This window comes from Pyxicephalus adspersus, chromosome 10 (assembly GCF_032062135.1).
Source record: "Pyxicephalus adspersus chromosome 10, UCB_Pads_2.0, whole genome shotgun sequence".
NCBI classification, from domain to species: Eukaryota; Metazoa; Chordata; class Amphibia; order Anura; family Pyxicephalidae; genus Pyxicephalus; species Pyxicephalus adspersus.
The window spans coordinates 1688224-1708142 of NC_092867.1; the positions used below are offsets into that span (position 1 = coordinate 1688224).

The window sequence follows — 19919 nt, forward strand, 5'->3', positions numbered from 1 at the left end:
CCTTGTTATTCTTTTCAATTTTAGGGATGGGAATTCTCTCTGCTCTTGTCATTTTGTTGGAAAGCAAATGCACATGACTCCACCAAGGGCCAAATCTGACATTTTTACTCTGCTTCACCCTACTACTAAACTTTTCCGCATGTGGTCATGAAAATCAGACTTAGAGATTTGATGAAAAAACTGAAATGGGGATTTCCCTAAACATGGCCCAGGTGGAGTCAAATTTTAGATGGTATCTAGTCCCAGATAGGATATCTCACGATCATCCTATATCTTCTGTTATACAGAGGTTCTGGTTCAAGTTTGTTGTTCCTAGTTTTATTCCCAGAGTGCGCTTTGTTTAGTAATGTTGATCTGCCTTGGACCAAACCAGTCACAAAGCTTTCCAAGGAGTAGATATCACCTACCATTCCATTTAAAGTGATCATCTCTAATGTTAATTGGATAATGATCAATGACAGATTTACCACTATGTTGAATGATACCTGGATTCCATTGCTCGATCCTGAAACTCATGGTATCTTACCTACAAACCGTTAGCTGACTTTGCACCATTGTTTTCCTGTTTTTGCTTTTTCTGATCCCAAACACAGTTATTGTATTGAAATTTCTTTGTTAGAGGGTTTCACTTCTTTCCAAATTATATTCCCTGGAAGAGTATTCTTCTTCCTTCCATCCCAACCCTTTCTGCTCTCCCCCAGTCCATGTTTCTGAAAAGTGAGTCTTTGTATAACCATATTGTTCTTCCCTGCCTTGTTTTTCCACTGATTCACTAATAACCCCTCAAGGTTGTTATCCCCACAGCCTCCTTTTTGTTCCTCTCAATTGTTTTTAGAAAAACTCTAATAAAAATATTAAAATATAAATGCAATATTTAGCTTAGGTAACGTAACACGACTTTGGCTGTGTGTGCTATTCTAGATGGTTTTAATTAAACTTCTTTCCTTTGACAGCTTCCACGCTTAGTTCTCTTTTTGCTGTCGAACTTTGTTCTATGTTGGTCCACAAATCTAATCTAGTTTATACCTCCCCTATTCTCCCCTTCCCATCCCCATTTACCCCCCACCACCCGTTTTGTGTTTATAGTCTAATGTACGGAGACTATTGTTTGCAACACTGCTGATCTAAGTTATTCCCGTATTTTCTTTTTCTACACTCTGATGTTATTGTGTACCATTGTTTAAAAACAAAAAAAAAAATAAAAAATGTTAAAAATAATATATATGTAAAAATAGGTTTTGCAAAATTAATTCCAAACGGGACATCAGCTATGTATAATGACCAACTTTTTTTAAGTATTTCCTCTACTTGCACACCAGTTCTTCACCCCTTGTCATCTGATGCACTTTAACGTGGCTTGGTATCAGGCTCCTTGAGCAGAAATAAGATGGGGAGAGGGGAATGCAGCACATGGAGCCCATTCATTGTACTGCATGGCTCATGTTCTAACAAGAAATATGCTGTTAGGAGAGTGAATGAGATAAAATCACAAGTCTGCTGCTTCTCCTTTCACTGTCTAAGCGTTACCTTTGGGGTTGGGATGGGACCTGTAAGTTTGACATAACAGAAACAGAGAAAAACCAGGTCTCCTACTCTACGAGACAATGTTTTCCTGTGTGGCAGAGCTGCATAGAGGAAATGTTTTTGACAAGTATAGTAAAGATAAGAAAGAGATAGCACAGGCTTTTATGGCAGACAGTTACTCAAGATAAGGTATACATCTAAAATCTACTTTAATAATCAATAATACAACAGGTATATAACCAAAAACATCAGAAATAAATAAAAGTTCATTCAGCTCTTTCAGTTTCAAAGCTAAAGGTTGCTTTATAGCGAAAATCACGAAAAAAGAATAGATGTTGATCTCTTAACCCAACGCGTTTCACCCTTTAGGGGCTTCTTCAGGGGAATTTTAGAAAAAAGTTTACTATACTGGTGGGTAAAAGGTGAAAACTCGCTTATGAAGCTAAAGTTGAAATCGGAAAGGAAATTGACCGACTGGCAGTATCTTGGATTAGTTACTCGGGTAGGGGAAATGCTAATCTGAGAACAATTGGTAATTCAATAATCAGTATCGGTGGTATATGTAATTTCCAGTATGAAATAGCTCAGGAGGAGACTGGTTACTGGTATATGGAGTCACAGAGGTTATATCTTTGATATAGGAAGCAGTGATAAGTATTTAACAAAAGGATCTTGTGAGGTGTGTATCAATATATAATAAGCAGTAGCTCGGGTATGTTTAGGTGTTGTAATGGATGGGAGGAATTGGAGGTGATCAGAAGGGGAAGAAGTGCCAGCAGTCTATCAGAGAAGAAACAGTTTTTGGCAAGTAAATAGCCCCAGCTGTGATTAAAAAACCTTTTTCCATAGCAATGCTATACAAAACCCCACAAAACTACTATTCCAGCACAAGATGCTTGGTCTTTGGAGTTGAATGTTACCTGGCATCTCATTCCAATAGACTGGGGAAATTCCGTATGTATAGTGTATTATGGACCTCCCCAACTGGGAGTTCTGATGTCATTGTGATAACTTCCCTGCCCTGGAGAAAAAAGAGGGCTGCAAATGACCAGTCTGTTACCTACCGACCGCTACTCCAGGAGAAAGGGGAGGAGGGTCAAGTACGTACACATGGTTAGTTAGGCTGAAAAAAGACATAAGTCCATCAATTTCAACCACTAGAGAAACAAACATATCCCAGATATAAAACCCTATGGACATAGTTGATCCAGAGAAAGCCAAAATAAACCCGTATAAAACCCTGGTTCAATTTCTTCCAAAAGGGGAAAACAATTCCTTCCCGATCCCCTGGGGTCCGATGTTCCCTGGATCAGCAGTCACTGTTATCTTTACTTTAAATCCTTAATCCCCAGTTATATTCTGTGCTTCTAGAAATCATCCAGCTTTTTCCTAAAGCAAGCTATAGAACTTGCTGAAAAGACTTCCTGAGGGAGCCCATTCCACATTTTCACTGACCTTACAGTGAAGAATCCCTTCCTTATCCAGAGCTTAAACTTCTTTTCCTCCAGACGCAAAGAGCGCCCCCTTGTTCTTCCTAATGAGTTTATAAGTGAATATATTGAGGGGCAGGGGTATAGTTTGCTCATCTCTGAAAATATTGGTAACACTGTAGTTGACCCATCACCCCAAAAATCAAAAAGGATCCCAGTTCCAAAAATGCAACCTAAAAATTTCCATATTCAAGTCATTGTATAAACTACAAAAATACAGAGAGACAAAACTTCAGAAAAACTCCATGCAAATGTGTAAAATCTGTATATGGTTTTCATAATGCTTAGATCTGCTGCCATCGGAGAATCAGACTTCCCACTAAAAAGAAAGGATTTAAAATGAGTAAGAGTTGGAAAACAAGGACAAAACACTGAAAACATTTAACCAATTACCATGTTGTATTCAAACATTTCTCACTAAAACATACTAAGGGCTTTATTTTGTGGAATCCTTCAGGTCTTTGTGTATCAATGGCAGTATTTGATTCCCACCAGGGAACGTTTGAGGGAATATTAGATTCCTTGTTTTATAAAAAAAGAGCTGGAAGTAACCTTCTAGCAAAAATATGTGAATCTGTGCTCATCATTTAACATTTGATGATATGTAAACTGTAAGTGGACCTTTCAAAAACTGTAAAAAGACAGCAAACAATAGAAATATTTATCAAAAAGGTATTTTTATCATTATAAAGCTTTCCTTCAGGTCCAGCTCAGTGATTTGGTCCTGGCTGTGATGTCATCAGTCTGCTCTAGGCAGGATAAACGGTTTAATTAGTCTCCTCCCCCGAGGGGCAGATGAAAGCATTCCCTTAATCTTTAGATGAAATCATCAGTCTGCTGCAGGCATAAGAACTGTTTCCTCAATCTCCGCGTCCCTGTGACTTTGTTCAGGATTTCATGTCACCATCAAGTCATTGTTCTGCTGCTGGAGTTAGTAAATATTTCCTATTCTGATCACACTGCTACAGTGGGCACCTCAGAGTGGTGGATGTAGCCAATAATGGGCCCTCATGCAAAACTGACTTGCCCCATTACCCCTTGCCGTCACGTCCTGCCTCCACTGCCTCCACTGCCTGTCTCAGTTCATCCTACCCATCCAGATGTCCCACTTGTGGCCGTGCTCACGTGTCATAGAGCAGCAACAAATCCTGGGAACAACGGTCCCTGTGCTCCGCAGCATTGCCTGGCTCCTCTGTCCAGCATAGCTGTGTTAAAGAGCCCCTTGCAAGTCAGATGTCCTCAAAGGGGTCATGGGGGATGTCTTAAAGGGGAGGCCCACCCCCTCCCATCTGTGCATTGCAAATAATGCCATAGGTATGGAACTTGCTATGGGGGCCCCTGTTGGCTGAGGAGGACCCATGGCCCTCATACAGTGCTAAACTTTGCACCTCCCTATGTCCACCCCTGGCTGCTCACATGAATTGTCCTCTTGCTGAAGATAATTCACTTAGCTTAATGAACATGGGGAAAAAATATTCTTGCAAAGAATACCCAACAATGTGCAAGGAAATTTAGAAGAACAGGATTTTGCCTGCACATGAGTGGATGGGTAGTTTCATCGCATTTAAGAATGTCATTTTATAGGGGATAATTCCCTTTTATAAGTGAACGGTCTAAATTCCTTTAGTAAATCAGTTCCAAGTCACACGATGTTAGATTTTGAAAACCGGACGGTCATCGGAGTTTACAAATTGTGTCCCCTCTCAACCATCATTATCATCCAAGGTGTTGACCATGGAAGATGGGTGCCATCCTTCTCGATAGAAAAGACAATATATATATCTGTACCTTAACACATGATTTACCTTACACATATTGTGCAAAGCATCTGGGCTCACCTCAATTTCTGATACCGAAATCTAAATGAGATCTAGAACACTTGTAAAATGCTGAATGGAATGAATAATAATCTTGCGGGGATTGAAATTGTTGACTTGATGTATGGGAGCTTCAGTCGGCATTGACACCCAGATCGAGAAGATTCAGCGGGCTGCCCGCCGGGGTGCAGTGAATATCTGTAGTTCCATCTGCACCTTTCTATTTACGGCTTGCCAATGTAAGGATTGTGCCAATGGACCGATGGGTTCTGCCGACTCAGCAGTTCCTAAACGCTACCTAAATCCCTAGCTTTAAAGTGAACCTGTCCTCACAATATTATTAATACTTTTAGATAATGAAAAACATTTTTTTTACTTTTTTATTTTATTATATGACTTTCCCGCTCATTTATCTTTACCATTGCAGCAGTAATACATACGTTGCAAATCCCAGGCGGCTGGGGGCTACTTCTGAGATTGGGCATGCATGCAGGGGTTTACTTCTAACGTACAAAAAGTGCTTGGTCACATGCATGTGCACATTAAGATCCTATCTAATTTTTTACATTTGGAAGAAGACACGTCACTTGATCCCACGCCTGCACCGCACAACCTAGAAGAAGAAAAAAGATGGCGACATTGGACAGAACGGAAGAAGACAAGACATTGTGGGATTCACTGGGCCTGATTTATTAAGGTTCTCCAAGCCTGAAGAAGATAGACTTTCATGGGAGAACCTGGAAGGGATTGATTAAAAAATTTGCTGTTAGTTGAGAATCCTGAACCAAATGCATTTCAGGTTTGCTGGATCACCCAAGTTCTTCCATGATAATTCTACCTAGTGTTGGGGAGCTTTAATAAATCAGGTCCAACATGTGTAGTAAGTCTACACAATGATGGTTTTCAACAAGACAATGTAAGTGATTTTTTAGGCCTCGGCTTTAAAGGAAATATTTATAGTTAGGGGTAAATCTATTTTTTAAAACAATCTATATTTAGAAATGTATGGGAAGAAATGGTGGGGAAATGGTAATACCAATGAGTAAGCAATTGAAACACATTAGCAAGGTTGCAATGAACATGGGGTGGAGGGGTGGGGGGCAGGATTTATACAGTCTATAGCAAAAACAGCGTTGGAGAACCTATGTCTTACATGAAATATCAAAAGTAATACAATAACTAGAACAAAGTCACAGTGTACAAACTTTAAACAACAAAACTGGCAAACAATATCGCTGGGCAATATCTAGAATAAGCAATAATAGCGGGACATATGAGTGTCCCAAGAAGGACAGTATGTAGAATCACTGGGGAAGCCGGTGGCCATTAGCAACCCATTCACACATGAACCCAGGAATGGTGTAGAGGTCAGAGGGTGGGAGATGGGTATGGAAAGGTACGACCAATTTTAGCTGGGAGTACTAAATTTTAGATCATGTCACTACTAGGAATAAACGAGAAGGCCTCTGACAGTCTCGCAAAAAATTCAGCGAACTTCCGTTGGGTCGACGAAATTTTGGCGAACCAATTTTATGAATTCCATTGAAGTCCACGGTGCAGGTTCCCACTGTCCCTGTGCTGTACTTTTCATTGATAAGTACAGCCCAGTGACCGTGAGAACCTGTGGTCACAGCTGATTGGAAGCATGCAGGTGCCTCCAATCAGCTGTGACTGCAGGCAAACTCAGATGAACTCTGAATGGAGATTTCAGTTCAGTTCCCACGGTCACTGGGCTGTACTTATCATTGATAAGTACAGCCCAGTGACGGTGCCAACCTGGACCGTTTGTTCGGTAAGAACACGACCTCGTGGCGAATCACAATACCGTTCTCGCTTACATGCTCTGTAAGGGAGAAAGGTTGGATTCATCGCAAGATCGAAAATACAAATTTCACTCGCTTATCCCTAGTCACTATTTGAATGTAAATGCATAAAAGGAGACTGTGAAGTAAAGTTATCCCATCAAGGTGGGCCCAGGTGGCAGCGATATGCCGCGGAGTTGGTGAACTCAAGTAAAACCACAAATTGAACATTTTTTTATTATTCTTTATTAAAGTGTATCCAAAGACAAAACTTGCCATTTTAACACAAAGTGAACCCGTAACACAAGGCTCTCAGAGCATTATGGGCTTTGGTAAGACTCAGCAGAAGCTGCTTGCTTTCAGCCTCTCTGATGTAATTGTCATTGTGTAAATTTGAGCTTGAGAATATTTCAGTAAAGAGTTTTGGTAAATTACGGTTTTGATAATTTAGAGACCCCAAACAAGTCCGACGTTATAGGACAAAAATGTATCTAAAGTAGATTTGAAAAACATAGGAATCACTTAGAAGGTCAATAAGATTGTTTTCTGGTGTTTGTGTCCGGTTGGGGAAATTTCCTGCACTTCCTGTTCCTGAACACTACAGGAGGTCAGATAAAATCTCCTCTCCCTGGGAGAAATCCATTGAAAGGTTTTCTTGGTGACAACTGTACAATTTTGGATTTCCTATCACTCTGTGACAGTGGTCAGTAGAACAGCGAAGGGGGGAGAAGGTGAAGCGGGTATTGTTCACTTTGCCCGTTACCATAAAACTTGGACTTACTATATAAAGGAAGACATAAAATATACAATGTGTGTTTGTGTTTTTTTTAAAATATTTACACCATTAGGCCGTCAGTAAAAAGCACCAGTTAGTTGTGCTGCAGTTCAAAAAGCATGCCACTAGGTGGCAAAGGAACACACCAGAGAAAAGGGCTCATCACTGTGCTGCTTCTCTTTTCACAGTCCAATCGCCTATGAGGGAGGAGCAAGACCTGTCTGTGTTTCTGAAGTCTGGAAAAATCAGGTCTCCTTCCCTGTGCTGTGTGGCAGAGCTGTGTAAAACTGGATAGACATAGCAGCAAATCCCTTGACATTAAGATGAAGAGTTACAATTAAAAAGACTTCCATCCTCCCCGTCTGCTTTTCTACGCTGCCTATTTTTACACTCGTTTAAGGCAACCTATTTTTTTTTCTCCGTTAAAGAGAGTTCAATAATTTACAAGGTCCCTTCTATTTGTGTTCTTTAATTAACACAAAATATGTGCCTGCAGGATGCTGGGTAGCAAAAAGATATAAAACCAATTGGAAATGCTGTAACCATCCATAAAGTCTGTTTTAGTGCAGCCGGGAAAAAAAAAATTGGCCGCCCGATCGTGAAAGGGATAAATGGGAGTGCGGCTGTGCGCAGGAAATATGGCGAGGCGCTCAGACTAGGTCTCTCCAGGGATTCTCCGCCCGCCTTTTCATTATCCTAAATCAGGGGAGGCGACCGCTACGTCAGCTGTTTGGTGAATCACAGAATTCTATTTGTGGTAGTGAGCGCTCGCAGGAGGAATAATAAAGAGTGTGGTTTGCCATGGCAGGTGCCCTTTAAATGTTCTCTGCTGCAGCCCCTACTTACCTTCCCATCACTCCACTGCTCAATAGATATTGAGGAAATCACAAATCACTAAATGTGGCAGCGCTGGGCCAATCCGTTACAATGTTGCAGTCTGATAACTGGCTTAGAAGAGACTAAGGAAATGCTTGCTCCTGCCTGCAACATATTGACGACATCCTCTCAGCCTGGACAAAGTCACCGATTTAAAGATGAATGGAGAGAATAGATAAACATGATACTGGTGGGGTTCATTCATGTACTATTGGTGCATTTTACCAAATTCACACACCTTGCTATTTGCATTGCAGCCTGCAGCCCAGTGATTCGGAATGCATGATGCAGCTCATAATAAATTGCATGCTGCAGTTTGTAAAGCTCATGGCATGTCATTGTGTCCTTCCGTTTGGGGTGCCATGAGCTACGAATGGGAACACCATGGGTAGTGCTTTGCCTTGCATTGAGTTAACTTGTGCTTGCCATATGGAATCGCATGTGATAATGTAACGTTTTACACGCATTGCAGTTTGGAGTGAGCTGCATAATTCACATCGCAACATGTAATGTATGCAACGGAACCTGTCACAGCTCCATCCCCCCAAAAGCCACCATTTTCACCCTCAACTCTTCCGTGTCCACCTTTTTGGCTATTGGGCGGCCATTGGTGATGCCATTGAGTGGTGCCGGCATTAAAGCCGGGCTTCCTCTTCATGTTGCAGTGCCATGCTATGTAAGCGATAAAAAAGCCACCAGGGGCTGGGAAATGTTTTTTTTGGCAGAGACTTTGCATGTTGCCGAAAAACTCCTCCTCCTGGTGACTTGGATCATACAACTACACAAGTCCAGTTGTACCAAAGGTCAATGGTTGAGCACCATGTTACCCGGCCAGGTCTTTCAATAAATATCCAAGCAGTGTGACGTTCACTGGCTGTACCATGCAAAATTACAATAATAAACCATTGCAGGATAGATATCTAATCACAGTCATATTTTCAGAATGAGACGATCTGGACATGTGATCTGAAAGGTCAGCATTGTTACCATGGAGCTTCCTGATTATACAAATTAAAAGAGGTTCCATTCTCAGCTACAAACAATGGAAATCTACAAGATTTTATGTATTTATTGTTCTATATTTATACTGCCTAGGTTTAGTCCTACAAATCTAAATTTTATTTAAAAAAGTCACAACTAAGTTATATTTACCAGTTGCAGCCTGCAGGAGATCCTCTGAGCAAGTCTCAGATGTTGTGCTTTTTGATTGGTTGGAATGAGAAGAGGAGGGGCCTTTCTTCACTCCCCACCCTCTTTGCTTCTTTATAGCTCCCATATTATGTAAGAAGCTGCCCCTCCTTTTTTTTTATAAATAACCTTTATTGAACAAGGCGAACACTTAACAAATATAGTGAGCTTATTTTGAAACAGGAGAATATACTCTGTATATACATGGCCCCAATAACTTGTGGAATGAAACCCAGTTTCTGTTCATGGTGCCTCCATCTTTCACCCAAATCCTTATCTTTGGCAATCTTGATTGGCTGGACCGGGATGACATAACTCCTGTACAGGCACAGGAGTTCATTCAGTCCCAGCACCCATATAGCAAGCTGGAATTCTCAGGTGTCCCTGGCAACAATGCCAAGCTGCCACCCAGCAAGTTTTGCCCGCTGGGTGGCAATCAGAAAGGTAAGACACATTATAGCAAAAGGACATCAACTGTCTGATCCCCAACTTTCAAAGTGAGACTTTAATGCAACTTCGTTATTTTATGTGTGTAGTGTGCCCGGTGCTTTCTTTATCCACCTCCACCATTCTCGGGCTCCTTTTACCTGCAATTCCCTGCTGTCATATTGACAGCAGAGACTTGACATGTTTAGTATTGCATACATAGTCACTAATAACAACTGTGGGACTTTATTGGTACCGATTAAAATCTGTTTTTTGTTACACACTTTATTTACAACAATTAAAAACAATTACTTGTACATGGAACCTCATTATACATACATCAACATTTGTAATAATCCTTCATTCATTGTTACCAATGCGTTTCGCTTTAATTGCTTCATCAGGAGGAACACTGAAGAGTCTTGTAATATTATACTATTTATTGTCCAGCTTTATCACAGTATTTCAAATAACATTAGTGCCGCATAAAAGAAGAACATCTGAGGTTGGAGACATAGATTTGTCCGCAGAACACTTAGATGATCAGCAGTCAGACCACACTGGGGGTGTCTATATTACCACATATACATATTACATACCACTCTGCTGCCATATGTGTCTCTTATCCAGACATCCGCACATCGGGGAACAATGAATGAAGAATCGTTACAAATTCTGATTTATTTATGATATGGCTGCAAGTAACTGTTTTTAATTTTTGTAAATAAAGTGTGAAATAAAAAACACATTTTAATTAGCACCAATAAAGTCTCCTAATTGTAATTAGTGAATATTTGTCGCACTTACTCATTACTTCCTCATTAAAGCGCAGGCACCTCTCCTGTGCATGCGGCAGTTCTGAACCTGGTTGCGCCTGCTCTTTCAAGTTTTATCAGTTTTGCCCATCCCGCCAGCCAATCAGGAAATAGCCTCCTAATCATCCCTGGCTTTTTATCTAGCTCAGACACAGCACTCAGCGTTCTTGCAACATGTCTCCACATATTTCCCCTACTCCTGCTTTCTAATTCAGTGCTTCCCCTGTCCAGCTCCTATGTAACCCCTTACTGCCCAGTATGTTGTTTCCCAGCCAGCTTCCCTTGTTCTGTTCCAGTGTTCCTCTCTATCTGTGGATATCCCGGTGCCTCTTGTTGCTTCCAGTGTCTCCTGTGTTCCCTGTGTCCGCGGTGCCCCCTGTGTCACTGGTGTCATGGGTTTCTGGTTCTTGATCCCTGGCTTGTGACCTGACATCTCTTGCTTTCTGCCTGCCTTGACTCTGGCCTTCCTTGACAATTCTTCTGCCTTGTAATTTGGTAGCGTGCATCTTCCTGCCCACCCCGGTGTGCCCAAGGACCGCAACCTTGCAGTAACCAGCAGTGCAACATCCTCGCCACTAGAGGCTCTGGAGAAGACCTGGTTACTGCTTAGACTCTGCTCCTTGGCCCTTCTCAGGGCTCACACCACCTCCATGCAAGCCGGAGCGCCCCCTAGTGGTCCTGTCTCCCCAAGCGTGACAGTATGTATATTATTAGAGATGTGGTACTGTAATATTTAAACCCTTTACCAATTGTTTATGTTTAGTGTCACATAGGCCTATCTGATCCTGATAACTGACACCAGTATACCAGACCACAATATCAATGATTGTCAATAGTTAGGAATGGTATTTTTCTACAAGGCAAATACTCTGATTCGGGGGAGGGTGGCTGACCTTTTGATCCCCATATCACCTAAAAGAACCTTTTGTTGAAAAATAAAAATTAATTACACAAACTGTATATAACCCCTTAGGTAACTCTTAATCTTCCCCAATTAACTCCTTCCTCACCTTTTACCCTTAGCTTTAAGTTTCAGCTTTTTTGGTTAACATTCATTTCTTTCTATTAATAAAGTTTTAATGTAAAGGTTTGCTGGATCCCCCAGGTTCTCTTATGATAGTCTTTCCTTTCCAGTCTTGTAGAGCTTTAATGAATCAGGGCGTAATGTGTGACTCAAAAACACAAATATTTAGGCCGTATCTGAGCGGCCAGTCCTGGGGCACACAGCTTGTCCCGTCTCTGATGTTAGCTCCAATTGGCCGCTGTCTCCTCGTATTTTGCTTCCTCCTGTCTGGCCCGGTAAGCTTCACAGACTGTAATCATCTCTTAGAGCTGAAACTTAACTCATTCTGGCCGTGTCGCCTGGTTCTGGGGGTTGGGAGGCCCTGCCAGAAAAACTGCCAGGACTGCAGTGAGTGATAAATAGAATTCAATGCTCCCGCTGTAATTATTGAGCGTTCTCTACAATCGGAAACTCTGTGCCTGCCACGTACTGCACATTTGGAAGCCATGGCACATGGGGTGGGTTCTTGCTGTGATTTTTCGGCAAGGAAACAAGTGTTGCAGAATACGGTGTTAGCAGCTGTTAAGTTTCTTTTCTTTATATTTTTTATGTTTAGTGTATTGTGCTTTGTGAAAACAATATTGTAAGGAGGCATTGCTTTAATGGCAAATTATTGACAAGGTTTTTTTTATTTTCTTACTTTCCACCTTGATCCATGCTGGAGCTCGGGTGTAGTGATTTTACCGAGAGATGACAGCATCAGTCTACTGCATGCTGATAAAAGGATTTCCTTAGTCTCTTTTTCTCTAGTAGGCACCGTGACATTGTAACTTTAGACCAATCATGTATCACATACAAAGTAAGGGGCCCCTTTCAGACCCATGGTGTAGAATCCTGCAATTATTTGCTCCTGGGTGAACAGCACAATGCACCATGAGCACCCAGCTCTGAACGTGTCTGTTGCTGCGGTGCAAATCTTCAAGCAACAGCTGCATGGCCAAAGACAACATGATGCTTCTCGGAGCTGTGCAGGGATCTGGTGCAAGAAAAGAAGAGAGGTTGGAACAACGGTTATTCCCACATTGTTTATTTGCTACCTACTACTCGACTATAGTGCCTTGTACGTGATATGCTCTGTACTGCCCCCTAGAGTATGCTGGAATGCATACCTCATACTATAGACTGTGCTGTATGTTACCCTCATGTTGTATGGTATTTATTCCAGAATACTTCCTGCTGTATATTGTGCTGCATGTTTCATAATCCAGAACACTTCCCTCTGTACACTGTGCTGTATATTGCATACTCCAGAAGACTATTCTGTTCACTGAGCTGAAATCTTCTGTACAATGTGCTGCATGTTACATAATATAGAACTCTTCCTACTGCAATCTATAATACACGTTTCCTAATTCAGAACATTTCCTGCTGTACACTGTGCTGTACATTACATACTCTGTTCTGTACAGTATGCTTTATTGTTATTTATTATTATGTTTTACTTATAAAGCTCCAACATTCTATGCAGCGCTGTACAATAAATCTCAGTGTGTACAAATGATACATTTCTAAATCCAGGAGTGCTTTGTGATACTATGAACTTGCCTCGTTCCTTTGTATCCTGTGCTATACATTGTATGTTGGAACCCCCCATTCTGTACACTGTGCTGTTTTATTGGCTGGCACCCTGTAGGTTGTGCAGTACATTAAATACTCCGTACCACTGTACTCTAAATGCTGTGTTGTACGTCACATACTCAGATATACTGTACATTATTTTTAGGCCTCCTGGCGGTTTTATTGCTGAGTGTTTGCAGTACATTGCATATGTTACACTCTGTAGACCGCTCATTAAAGATTGGTAGATCACTGATCCAGAGTCTCCTGAAAAAATCAGCGTTCCGTGTTCTTCCTCGCCCCCGCCGTGTATGATAAATTAGTGTGAAATTTCACATTCATTTCAGGAACACAAAGTCTGTCCCGGTCAGGAGGGAGAGCGGAGCCACTCATGCAAATCACTGACTTCTGTGCTGAAAATCTGCGCACCATTGATAAGTTCCATCTTATGTCCCCGACTGAATTTCAACTCGGCACCTTATTGGACTGCACATATAGCGCCCCCATGGGGTCTTTTAATAAAAAGAGGTGATCCTGGGGAAATGGCCTACAAGGCTCCAACAATCTGAGTGCTAGGTCCTTACAGCTGAGCTAGGTTTATGGAGGTGTTTGGGGGTTTTATTATTTAAAAATATAAAATAAAATGTATTATAATTTTCAGAAACTATAATTATCATTTTTCTATCACCCCCAAATAGGACTAGGGACATTTGTCCCATTCGGAAAAAAATGGGCTGGAAATTAGGCATTTAGAAATATTTATTTATACCTTAATTCTGATTGGATGTTTGAAAATAACCAGAATAAAAATGGCCCCCTAACATCTCCATATATGGGCATATTTATAGCTGATCTATCACCAAATACTATACTTTATATATAAGGGTAGATAACCTTTTAATATAATGTAAACATTTGCCTGCCCCCATTTTTTTTCTTTTACAAAGGGGAAGTCCCTCCCCTTCTGTCTTTACTGCCATGGCAGTAAAGACTGAAAGGAAGGGCTGAGCCTCCTGGGATACCCATGTCATGTGTATGCTCAGGCCTGCACAGTGCAAGATCAGGTGACGTAGCCGGAAGAAGAAAGAAGAAAGCTGACGCTTCCTCTGCACCAGGACGATTGAGGATTCCAGGATGGCACGGGGCCCAATCAAGGCCAGTTATAGAGGGACCGGGGGCTCTTCAGAAGGTAAATGGTCATTTTTATTTTATTTACATTTACAGTCAGACTCCTTGACAGTTTAGTGGAAAAGCACAATACAATTTGCCCAATTTGACATACAGTACCTTATATACTCAAATATAAATTAATATGAATATCAATTGGGGTACTTACTTTTACCTGAAAAAACATAAAAACTACATTACCTGGGTACATACCTGGGGTACAGATCTGCCCATCACTGCTAACATTCAAAATAGTAATCGACAGAAATGCCACTAAAATGAATGTGAATAAATACAACCATGGTGTGTTATTTGAAAACATTTTTTTAAAGGGGGAATAGGTAAAATCAAATGAGCTCAGACTGGTTTTTCTTTTTCTACTTTTTACAGGTTAAAATATTTAGTATTTTTTAGTTTGTTATAATTGTCACTTGGCCTTAAATTACATTTTGTGAATTCTGAATTATGTATTATAATGCTGAGCAGTAGATGCTGTGTCCTCATGTTAAGTGTGTAACAAACTCTAATATTAACCCAGATGGCAAGTTTGTTATATTTGTTAAATGAGGACAGATCAAAATCTAGTAATTCTTTTTCTAATGCCATTTTCAGGTAAAAAAAAAAAAAAAGCTTGGTTTATACTTGAGTATATGTAGTATGTTACAAACATGTTATTACAAAACAAATTCTGCATATTATAGCACTATAATCTGCTTGTACCATCGATTGTGGATATAATTATATATAATTTTTTTTCTCTCTGTGTATGCCAATTCTTATTCCTGTTTCTTTATCAGGGATAAGTGAGATTGATTTGATTTTGCCAAAATTCAGCATAATTATCTTTACCTTGGCAAAATGCAGCAAGGCAATTAGGAAAGCAGAAATGGGTTTTTATTTTTTTTTAAGGCTTCTGCACAATTTAATTTTTTAATGTGTTTTGGTGCTGTTTTGTTCGTTTCCTGTGGAAGTATCAAAAGTACATTTTTTTAAATTATTATCAGTTAATATTAAAATACAAAAAATAGACAACAATACCAATTTGTGTACGTCTTTTTTATTATCTTTTCTGTTTTTATACCTTTTTTCAATCACGTAAACACACTCACATAATAAGAACATATTCCAAAAACCTTAAAAAAAAGCAAAAAGAAAGGAAAAGGACATCCAGGTCCATGTGCTTCAATGGCAGTAATTGATTCCTACCAGAGAATTATTGAATGTCATATTCCCTGTTTTATAAACAGAGCCTGGAATGTTTTTTTTTTTGTTATCCTTTTATAATCAGTGATTACTGAATGTGAAGAATTTAAGGACTCAATGTAAGATCAAGATTTAAAATTGTATTTTCATTAATCCCCTTCCATCCAGCTGGAGATAATTTTATTAAAGGATCAAATTGATTTCCGTGATTTGTTTTCTATTAGGATGAAGCTACATCATTTATTCTTTTTTGTTTGCTTTAAAGAGTATTACCAAAAAGTGCCCAATGAGTGTAGGAGCATTGCAATTTTATGTTTTTATTTTTTCATTGTTTTCGAGGTTATAATATTTTTTAATGTATTGAAGTTTTTTTAGCAATGGATCTTTTTTGGTACTTAGGTTATAGTGTGTAAGAAGAAAGGGAGGAAGTTCAAAAGGATACACAAAGGGATACAAAGCCTGAAGTCACAAATAATATAATCAGGGGGATGAATGTAAAGTAAAAGCTAATTAAGCCCAGAAGTAGCAAAGTCCTCAAGTGTTGGTTCCAATGGAAAGGGTAGGCTGAACCTATAAGAAGAAATCGGAAAGAAGAGAGAGGAACATCCAAAGTATATCATGCAGAAAATAATGCAGGTGATGCAGGATTACCATGGAGTCTAGGGGGATCCTGGTCTTTACTCTGCAAGAGGAGATGGGCCGGTAGCCCCGATGGTCATCAGACTATTTTTCTGCAGGGAAAACACCAAATTATGGCTTCCAGGCCCTCGTCACCAGATGCAAGCAGATCAGAATGCTTCACTGTAAGGATAGCCAAGGATCAGGTACTGCGTAGGCAGGAATTTCAGTAAGGAGAGTAAGAGGCAGCCAGGATCAGGAGAAGGCTGCTAATGAGGGACAAGGTCAAGATGGACTGTGGTCAGGGCAGGCAGCAAGCAAGGGTCTTGTTAGTCCAAAGTCAAGACAGGGCAGCAGTCAGGCTGAGGTCAGGCATCTGGAAAGGCAATATCAGGCTGGGAAATAGTATAGCTGGTAAAGTTTCCAGCAACCAGAACAACAGAGGTTTAATTACGGCTAGCGGCCAATAGCAGGACAAGATTAAAGTCAGGAACCAATCTGATCATTGGCTCAAGCACTGAAATCCTCTCCTGCAGTTTAAAGCCTCAGTAAGTGCTGGGGATGCTGAAAAATCGGTACACAGCTAAAGGGAGGCTGGGGATGTTGCAAGCTGAGAGACAATCTGTGGGTGGAGTGGTAACAAATGCTAAGAAATGTTAAAAGTGCAAAAAAAGTACATAAACATAAAACATTTAAAAAAGTAGTAACTAAACACCGGTGAAGGAAGTGTTACTTCTTAAGTATAGCTGCGAATAAATACAGGTCAGGTATATTTCTGGTGGATTGTTAGGTACCCAACTCTAATTTAGATGTTCCAGGCAGACACAAGGGATTTTAGAAGGGGCAGAGCAGGGACTCGGTGTACTTACTGCATCTGTCACAAGTTGGGATTACCTTTCCTTCCCCTCTGATTCCCAATGACATCTCTGTTCCTGAGTGCGTCACTGGCTGGGAGCACAGCACAAGGTTTCCATCACTTCATGTGGGCTCCGGCGACAATGATATTTATCATGACAAATTCCATCTGAACTCATTACCGAAAGACAAAACATTCAGGCGGTAATTAAACTTTTGACAATGACAGGGCAGTGATAATGAAAAATGAATTCTCGTCAGGATAAACATTTGTTTTCCAGGTCCAAGGCACAGTGAGAGGTATATTAATTTATATTTTTTTTAATTTGAATTATTATTTTAATGCTGGTGTGTTGTGGTGCCGAGTTTATTGAGATTATAGAAGTAAGGCCAAGGTTGGTGGACACCTGACCACACCTGAAACCATGGAAGCATGTTTGACAGTTTGAAACCATGAACACAATTTTTGAGGCTCTAATGGCCTCCACTCTTCTGGGACGACTTTCTACTAATTTTTTGGAATGTCTCTGTGAACATTTCTGCTCAAGTAACTAAAAGAAAATTGGTGAGGTCCAGGACCGATGTTGGTTGAGAAGAGCTGTAACCCAATGGGCGATCGGCATTTATCAATTTTTTGGTTCACTGTGGTTAGAAAATTACACAGCTATTAGAGAACCTTATTCTTGTTCAAAAGTAAATTGTAGACTGAGCTTCATGTCTTTCCATGACATTCCTGTCCCAGTCCAGCACTACACACTGACAATCTGTGGCCCCAGTCCAGCACTACACACTGTGCCAAGGTAATAAAGCCTTATCATACCAATTTGTGGACATTGAATGTAGGCAGATAGGGCTATCCAAAAAAGAAGGAAGGGGGACTTATCCAGGTATGGCTCTTGCTTCAAATACAGAAGAGGGCTTGACATGGCCTTCAGCTTTTATGTTGCAATTGTTCAATAGATCTGGGAAATTATGAGGATAGATAAGATTTTATTATTATCAGCTAATCTTTGGAAAGAGTAGAAAAGCATTAAAAACCTCTGTAAATTATATTTTACCAGCTAAGAACCACTGGGGAGTTTACCTTGAGGTTCTTTTTATGGAGATTATTGTCGCCTTTAAGATTAGTTCATGTCCCACCATGAAACTTGTACTGTATCATTACACTTCGCAACTCTTGACTTCTATACCAACTTTTGGATTTTCCCTTACTTTCTGCTTTAGTAAGTGAATCTTCCTAGACTGGACAGACTGTAAAAAAGAATCTGTGAAGGATCCAACATTTCTCTACTCAATAAACATCTTTGATTTTCAATACACTCATAATATGACTTATGGTTCAGTTAAGTAAACGATAGCCCTATCCTTATACATTGGCAGAAAACATTCCAGATCGGGGAAATGGCAGCACCTACGCGTATCCTCCTCCTGTTTTAAGTATTGGGTTGCTTGGCATTCAGCTTTTTGGCTTATTTGGTGTCCTTGTGTTCCTCACCTTTCCCTATCTATGTAATGTTATCTTGTATACTACTTATGGAAATAGACAATTGACTTTCTTCTGATTCCCTTTCTTCTAGCTGAAAATAGAATGACTGGGAAGGGTAACATCCAAATTGTTCAGTTGCACACAGACCACCAATTGGCAATGCTAGACTTTCTTATTAGCCGCTTTGAAAATTATTATTCATGATGCAATTCATAGGTAAATACAAATCTATATCACCTTTTATAAAATGAAACAAGCTAATAATGTGTTTTGCAAGCCTGGCATTACTTTATAGTGACAGGTTTGCTTTAATCCAAGCTGTAAAGCCAACAGTCTTGTGCGGCTGCTTGATTTCCGAAGATCGGCAGAAACACTCGCACGTACAAATCCCTGAACTGCCTATTTTATTCAAGCTGTTAATTGGATTATATGTGTTTACTTGTCTTATAATTATTTCAGTGCAGAGTATTAATATTTTATGGGGAAGGACAACTTTGCAGTTTATTAAACAATGGAGAGAGCTATCTGCCAAGTTGGAATATGAAACATTTAACTTCTCTTTGGTGTTCAAATTCAAAATGCTAATTATTTTAATAATTACTACACCTTACATTAAAAATAAGATTGCATGTATAAAAGTGCTTTTAAGTTTTAAGGATCTGGGATCTCAATAGGAAACAATATTAACCAATGGATCTGGTTTACCAAGGTTCCCATAGTTGTGCCATTACATTGTTAATGAGCAAACAAAAAAAGGGATTCTTCTACTAGATCAGTGTTTCTCAACCAGGGCTCCTCCAGAGGGTGTTAGGGGTTTCTTGAGCAAGGAGCAATTTGTGTCTCCCAGGTTAGTTACTGCTGACACCAATGATGTTTTTAGGTATGTGTACGGGTGCTGGAGCCATGCGTTTGTGTACACTGTATTAGGCAACCATTCACTTCAATAGGTTACCTCCACATCAATACCATGCATTGTACTGGGCTGCTCTGTAAGTGCAATGAAAAGGTATATTGAGGTGCCAAAAAATATGAATGGCACCCATTTAAAAATGAATGGCACTGCATCATTCATGTTACTGAGTGCTGCAGTAGCACACATGTTCTAGCGGTGCATATATGGGCCCATAAACCTTTGTTTGGATTGGTTAACAAGCTTTATTTTTGCAGAACCTAAGCATCTTGTATTCTAGAGCTAACATAAAATCATTTTTGCAATGCCTGTTGAGCCATATGCGCAGAGAATTATAAAATTAGTCT

The 19919-nt window shown here is 40.1% G+C and overlaps 1 protein-coding gene across 1 annotated transcript in view; it reads left to right on the top strand.

The window, feature by feature from the left end:
- The window catches only part of SORCS3 (sortilin related VPS10 domain containing receptor 3), a 319319-nt gene that overhangs the window by 171721 nt on the left and 127679 nt on the right, over positions 1-19919 (top strand). Inside the window, 1 exon segment of the mRNA XM_072423933.1 lies at positions 15984-15993. Coding sequence (XP_072280034.1) covers positions 15984-15993 — 10 coding nt within the window.